Below are 7,342 nucleotides of genomic sequence, written 5' to 3'. Positions count from 1 at the left end.
CTTTTTTTTTTATATTTCCTTTTTTTTAATTAAATCGACTTTTTATTTCTTTTCTTAATATGAGAATTTTTTTAATGTTATATTGTTCCGAAAATAAATAATTAAAACGGCCCGAAAAGTGTTTGTAATCTGGACAACATTTGAGCCCAATACTAGTGAAAGATGTTATTGTCGTTGCTGGTGATAGCTGTTAAAATGTCCGGATATTGGTCTTTTTTGAACTTAAGATTTTTCACTTATCAGTGAAAAAGAATATCAGTAGACCGAAATGCGGCTGCCCCAATATTTTTCTTGAATTTATTTGTTTGGATATTATGCTTATGGACCGATTCCATCTGATTTGTGTTACTGTTTGCATTTCGGGTTCGAGCTTTACAGTTTTGAAAGGAAATGAAGTGAAATCGGAAACAAAAACAGCAATTTTTCTTCAATAATCTGTACATGCGCTCACTCTAGCATTAATTGTTAAATTGACAAAGTACAAAGAAGAGGGTAAGATCGACAGATCTCCAAAAACATGGTGGAGATGGTTTTACCTTTCTCTAATACTATTTACATCTTTATTTGTCAATTTTTATTAAAACTAGAATTTTTTTAAACTTTTCGTTAGTTTTTCTTTTTCTTTTAACAAATGATATTAACTACATTAAAGGAGTAAATGAGTGATATAAGCCTCACAATGAGATTACAATAATATGGTTTACATCCGTCTTTGACGAGAATTGAACTTAAGGACTTTTCGCTTACTAGTGAAAAAGAATACCAATAGACCGTAATGCGATTAGACAAATATTTGTCTTGAATTTATTTGTTTGGATTTATGATTATGGATCGATTCCATCTGGTTCGTGTTACTGTTTGCGTTTCGGGGTTAAGCTTTACAGTTTTGAAAGGAAAAGAAGTGAATCGGAAACACAAACAGCAATTTTTCTTCAATAATCCGGACACGCGCTCACCCTAGCATTAATCGTCAAATCGACAAAGTTCAAAGAAAAGAGTAATATCGACAGATCACCAAAAACATAGCGGAGATGGTTCCCATTACCCTTTGGTTTGGGGTAAGCCCACACAAACATATTACCACTAAATATCCTTTGCAAAATGCACGACTTAATTAAGCACAATTAGCTGTAAAACGCATCATTATCAAATCAAAACAATGAGCCTCCAAAATAAATACTTGGAACAAACGTTCTCAACTTAGAACAGAAGGTTGGAACGAACGTTCTCAACTTGGAACAGAAGGTTTCTGATATCACCAGGTCGTCTGCACAAACGCATTCGCGACTTTATATTTAACTACGTTATGAGAAAACAATAAACACACCTGAACTGACCGATTGGAGAACGCAAATGTAGCTCTGGAGTTGAAACCTTTATGCGCATTCAAAAAATGAAACAAAGAAAAGAAACGGTCACGAGGAGGCACACGCAGTTTGCTCCTGTCCAAACTATAACGAATGCTAAAAACCAAGCGTGGGCATCTGCTCAACCACGATATGCGACAATCCTAAGTCCACTTCAGCCATCACTCATCACAGTAGCCTGCTGAGGGACTTGATCAGTAACTTCAAATTTTTTCTTGTAGCCTCGTCACCCGTGAATCCCAGAATATCAGAGCTTATATTCTGCAAAGGTGGATGAGTTGTAGAAAAATTAAACAAGAAAACAGATACATATGATAAATACATTTATAACTCTAAAGATAAGAAGAAAAACAAGCCACAGAATATGGAGAAAAAAGAAAGAAAAATATGTAGGTGCTTGGCAACTAGGATCACCTCAATATTCTTCAAGGTGAAAATCAAACTGTATACGGATTTCTGAATCAGTTCTGTATTCTCAGGAGTCATAACAGCTGAATGCACCCTTCTGCAGAAAATGATATTGGAAAATCAAACGATTTGGGATATTTTAAAAGGTCATCATAAATCTAACTCAATAAACCATATTATGACCAGAATCTCTGCAGTCTGAACACTAAAATCTAAAATTTTCAAAGAACAGCCCAAACAACCACAGTCAGCATCTAAGGCTGCTGGGAATGATTCTAATTTCTAGCGGAGGTGCTTTTACAAGAAGTGCATTTTTCCGAAACACATAAATTATTATTACAAATGTATAATAGCTTCCTATAAATGCACTTGTACTTCCCAAAAACAATTTTAATTATTTCTACTAATAGCTCGATAATACACTTTCATCTTGGATTCCAAACTCCAGATTACAGGGAGAGTGTTGATGATAATGAACTTGTAGGGAAGCACTGTGAGTGTTATGAGTAGATGTCATTGCTCAATGATGGTAACAAAGACAGAATAATGCAGTGTGTGAAGGATAATGAAATCAGCTGTGGCAGGCAAGTAGGTAAGTGGTGATGGTGGACAAGATTGAAAGTGAATGAAGACTCTAAAACATAGTGGTATTAATTAAAAGAAGGAAACTTTAATGAAAAGCTCCCGATACTGTTCACTTTAACAAAAAGACACATTTTTACACTAAAAAATCAATCATGGTACTATTCACTTTACCCTTTATTTCGTCCTTATCGTTAAAACTCAAAGTTTTCAAGCCCTTTTCATTAGTTTTCCTTCAAAAGAATGCATGTCTATTGGGTACAGAGAAATCACAATGCAGCAGAACACTATTAGAAAAACTGTCAGGGCAGCCTCTTTAACTTCTTACTGTGTACCATGACACTGATATTATACTGTTCATGTTCTAGTATCCGTAAACATGATAAGAGTGTACGAAATTAGAGAATTACCCAGTGTTGTCCAGAACCAATTACCCAGAACACCCAAACAAACATCACCACAAAGATGAACACACATAATTACTAAATAAATATACTGAGCTAACTACCATGGAAATAAATATGAAAAATAAGAACCCAGTCACGTCTTAATGGCATGTATTTCAACTCCTGCAACAGACACCAAAGAATGTTCTAAACTATCTATATGAAAAGCCCTCAAACAGAGGTTTTCCATATTGTTGAGATTGTGAATCCCACAAATCGGGGAACTATTCCCTAATAGTTTAAACCATCTTGAACCTCTCCACCAAGTTCCAATAGGTTTTGCGTTGGATCTCACATTCTAACATGTAGGAGACTATAAAAGATAGATGATGAAGATTAATGAGTTTCTTATCAATACAGATTAAAATTCACCTCAAATCTTCCGAGGCTTGCGTAACACTTCTGGTCAAACTATCAACTTCCTTCAGCAACCCACTATCACGAAACTCAGCCAGCAAAGGTTGAACATCTTCAGCCATGGCTTGGATCTGAGAGATCACTACATCAAAGCCAAATACTTGTGCATGAGAACATATTGAATGTATAGTAAAAATATGAATTAACTTGAAATTGTAAGAGGCAAGTGAACATCCAGTGTACACCAATGCATATGGGTGGACAGACAGGCACGCATACTGATTGATATACAAATGCAACATAGGTGATTTATAGCTTCTGCAGAATGGCTGTTCTAACCATTGTTGTGTTTACCAAAATGACACCAATTCCAGCGCATAAAATCAGAAAATACTGCCATGATGTAACCAATCGTGTCTAGACAAATGGGCACCAGCAACAAGAGAATATATAAGAAGATCCATATAGGAGTTCCAAATTGGCTCGAACTGGAACACAAAACAAGTTAAAGTGTCCTACAATCTAAAATTTCAAGCTATGTACGAATACTTTTCTACATAACACACATAAAGGATTGTTGTATGCCAATATATGGTTTTCATATTGTTCCCTGTATCTGTATTGTTGTCTGTTTTTTTTTTAATCAAATTATGTTTCTTATGAGAAGAGATATTCTAGTAACCTAAAAGGGGAAAATTATGTTTACTTTTAATGCCAACAGAAGTCTACCTGTGTAAAAAACAAATTCATGCCTTGAAAACTTAAATTCAATTAATCAATGAGAATCTATAACTCCAAACAATTCTTCCAAAAACCCTCATAGTTTCACAAATGACTCAGAATCCTGATTTGAAATCGTTTGAAAATTAGTATAAAGTGTTAGATAAATGAAATGAGATGAAATGAGATGACAAATTACAAAAAATTCGATTTTTTTTAATCTTAAAGGCAAAAACAGCATGAATACACACCACGAAGGTAACCAATTCAAATATATATATTTGCATGTATCTTCCTATCTGCGAACCACCCATTGCAACCAAACTTTGGTATCTGTGCAGTAATTTTACAGGTAACTTCAACTTTTATTCAACAGATCAGACCAAAAGAAAAAAAAGAAACTTTATTTAATAGATATGCAGCCTCAGGATATGTAAACCCCTATTGCAGTTGCCATTGTTATATATAAATGATGTCTTCCAGGACCTTCCACAAATGCACAGTTGTGCCAGAGGAAAACCTAATCATTGTCTCGTGCCAAACGGCTGATGGAAGTCCCTACACTTTTTGCCTTTCCAATTTTGAAGCAAATAGATTCTGGAACAAATAGGTCCTCGTCCAAGATTGATAAAAATATGTAAATGAATGGCCTAATTATCCTAATCAACATAGATAATTCTCAACTAAAGAAGAAAACATAAAGGGGCACATCACACCTTTATAAGCAGTGGCTTTGCCTCTTCTATCATGGAAGCAACTCGTTCAGCAAGCGAATAAGTGTTAGCTATACCAATCTCCTCCACTTCACGTCCAAGACGAGTAAATATACCTACCAATGCATCTAAACTCACACCTTGATGTCCTCTCATCTTTTGCCTATCGCATACAATCAGACCTTCTTTGCCACATTCAGGATGAAGAGGCCCAACTGAAATATTCGGAAGTGGGTCTTTAGGTGTAATGTCAATTCTAGTTTCCATGAGAAGACCCGACTGGTTTACCTCAATCAGTGCATTTCGAGGTATGACAGTTTTATCATCTTCAACCTACAAAAACAGTAATCTCATTAAGGTCAAAAAACTAATACTGTATTTTCATTCAGCATTGGATTATTATGACACTGAAGCATACCTCAACAACAGCTTCAATACTTTCCAAGGAAGAGTTAACACGGATAACATTGCCTACAGTGACCCCTCTAATCCTCACTGGTGTTCCAGTGGATATTCCGCAAGCTTCGGTGAACTCAAACACAGCAAAGTACTTCCTGAATTTAGACCTCAACTGATAACCCCGTATCCAAGCCAAACTGAGTGCAACGAGAACTGCACCTGAAACTAGAAACAATCCTACCCCACCTTCCCATATACTTTTACGACCAAACCCAAAGTCACTCAACGGTCGTAATGTTTGCCTCCAAATGGTCCGAGGGGCATCCAAAACAACTGCAAGTGGATTCTTTTTCTCAGAAGAAGAGGAGGGTTGTTGGCTATGTCCTGTCTCTGCCGATGCAGCTCTTATCCGGGTTGCTTTTGTTGGTGATCTGGAAGGAAGATAAGGCAAACTATTTGAAGAACTGCGTGACAAAGACAACACCGTGGGGCATGTGGATACTTGGACCAACGAATTCCCTATCATCTTTTGATATATAACCTAGAAAACACACACTCCAGCAGTAGCTACAAGTAGCACTTAACGCTCGATACCGGATTGGGTACAACCTAGAACAATGTAGAAATGGGGTTTACGTACACATGAAGCTAAGTGCTGAAAATTGGAAGCAAATTATAAACCCTAGAAGAAAAAAAAAAACAAGGGTCAGCATCAAAATCCTCAATCCCACAAATTGGAAATCCTAGATTTCTAGTAAGATAACAGAAAATTAAACTAATCAAATCGAAATTCTAAACATCAAGATGCCAAAACATAAACCCTAAAAAAAAAAAAACAAAAATCACCTGCATAATTTTCTTCTCTTTTTTTTAAATTTTTCCCATACTTTCGCAGTAACCAAACAGCAAATAGGGTATAAAAACAGAATAAAGTATGTATATAATAATCAAAGCATGAGGGGGTGAAGAGAAGCGAATACCTTGAGGTAAGGACTTGGGGAATCGGAGAATCGACGGTGTGTGGCGTCCCGGGAGATTTCTGACATGGAAGAAGCACAGCACACAGGGTAAGGGAGACGGGAGGGACGACTACGACTACCTTGTCTCTTTGGAGAAGTAGAGGTACGGCTCCACCGGGACTTTCGGTACCCGAAGATACAGAACATTTAATCTGAACCGTTTAAAATCATCTAAAGTCTAGGGTAGTGCCACGTATTTAATGACTATACTTTCTGCAATCTTTCCCTCTCTCCTCTTCGATGTGCAATTGCGCACCAAGCCGCCACCCCACCTCACCACCCAGACCCGTAAACGGGCTAATTTTATTGAGTTTGGATCGGTTTTAATCTGACTCATGAAGTTAACGAGTTACTTTAATTTAACCTATTAAGTTAATAGATTATCTAAATTTAACCTGTTAAATTAATGGGTCACCTCGTGAATATCTATTAACAATTATTATTATTTTTTTAATATTTCACTCAAACACAATCTGTTATACTAATAAATCAACCAAATCTAATCCGTTAAGCTAATGGATCACCTGTTAAAACCTGTTAACAATTTTTCTGCTTTATTTTAAATATTTCACTAAAAATTTAGAAGTATGAATTTAGTAGTATAGAAAACACTCAACCTCTCCACGTCGTCGTTTTGAAGCCTGATCACCCACGTGCATCGGTCCGTCAAAGATACCAATTTCTCCTTTCATTACTCCCCTGTCACATGTCTGAAGAAATGACCGACTCAACAACCTGTTTCTTCTGTAGTAAATTACATGTACACCCTCAATTAATGGGTGTTAATAGGTTTCAGGTAGACTCACAATGACCCGCTATTTAATGGAACAAGTTTATTCGTTAACGATCTGACTCATTAAGCATCCATTAAAATGCTAATTTTAACCAAGTGGGTAGAGCATACGTATAGGTGATATAATGATATTTTTGCATATGAAGTACGTCTGTTTTGTTAACCCGCAAAAAAGAGAAAAATTTAGCTAAAGTATGTAGTGAAATGAGAGTGATTGATCTCTCTGATTATATCTTATATGATATCAATTTCCAGGAAAACGTACCAGAAATTTGGACCAAAAACTTTGTATAGGGAAAAATGAAAAAGTATGCAGATAAAAGTTCAAAAGTCTTTGAAGCTGCATGCATAGCCAACTACGGAAGAAGAGTCTTCTATAACAACACTTCCAAATTCTAATGACAATATAGAATTGAAGGAATTAAAAATCATGCAAATTGGACTTCGCTGGATCATTTTATCGTACACTTTGTGGGCGTGGTGTTTTGAGTTTGCTATGTGCAATTAAGAAGCAAGGGATCCCATCAGCTGTTGTGAA

The 7,342-nt window shown here is 36.1% G+C and overlaps 1 protein-coding gene across 3 annotated transcripts; it reads right to left on the bottom strand.

The window, feature by feature from the left end:
* Positions 1 to 1,160: 1,160 nt before the first annotated feature.
* LOC137723091 (protein TRIGALACTOSYLDIACYLGLYCEROL 2, chloroplastic-like) lies at positions 1,161 to 6,170 on the bottom strand. Of its 3 annotated transcripts, none has more exons than XM_068462248.1 (6): positions 5,973 to 6,163; positions 5,012 to 5,674; positions 4,597 to 4,926; positions 3,176 to 3,291; positions 1,782 to 1,872; positions 1,161 to 1,628 (listed from the first exon to the last, which is right to left on the bottom strand). In XM_068462248.1, exons 2-6 carry the CDS (start codon positions 5,516 to 5,518, stop codon positions 1,536 to 1,538), a joined length of 1,137 nt encoding a protein of 378 aa, XP_068318349.1. In that variant the 5' UTR covers positions 5,519 to 5,674; positions 5,973 to 6,163; the 3' UTR covers positions 1,161 to 1,535. The 3 variants fall into 3 exon arrangements, with proteins under 3 accessions (XP_068318349.1, XP_068318350.1, XP_068318351.1); XM_068462249.1 differs by having other exon boundaries at positions 5,012 to 5,601; XM_068462250.1 differs by lacking the exons at positions 1,161 to 1,628; positions 1,782 to 1,872 and having other exon boundaries at positions 3,175 to 3,302; positions 5,973 to 6,170.
* Positions 6,171 to 7,342: the final 1,172 nt, after the last annotated feature.

This window comes from Pyrus communis, chromosome 17 (genome assembly GCF_963583255.1).
Source record: "Pyrus communis chromosome 17, drPyrComm1.1, whole genome shotgun sequence".
Classification (NCBI taxonomy): domain Eukaryota; kingdom Viridiplantae; phylum Streptophyta; class Magnoliopsida; order Rosales; family Rosaceae; genus Pyrus; species Pyrus communis.
This window is presented reverse-complemented; position numbering and strand designations above follow the sequence as displayed.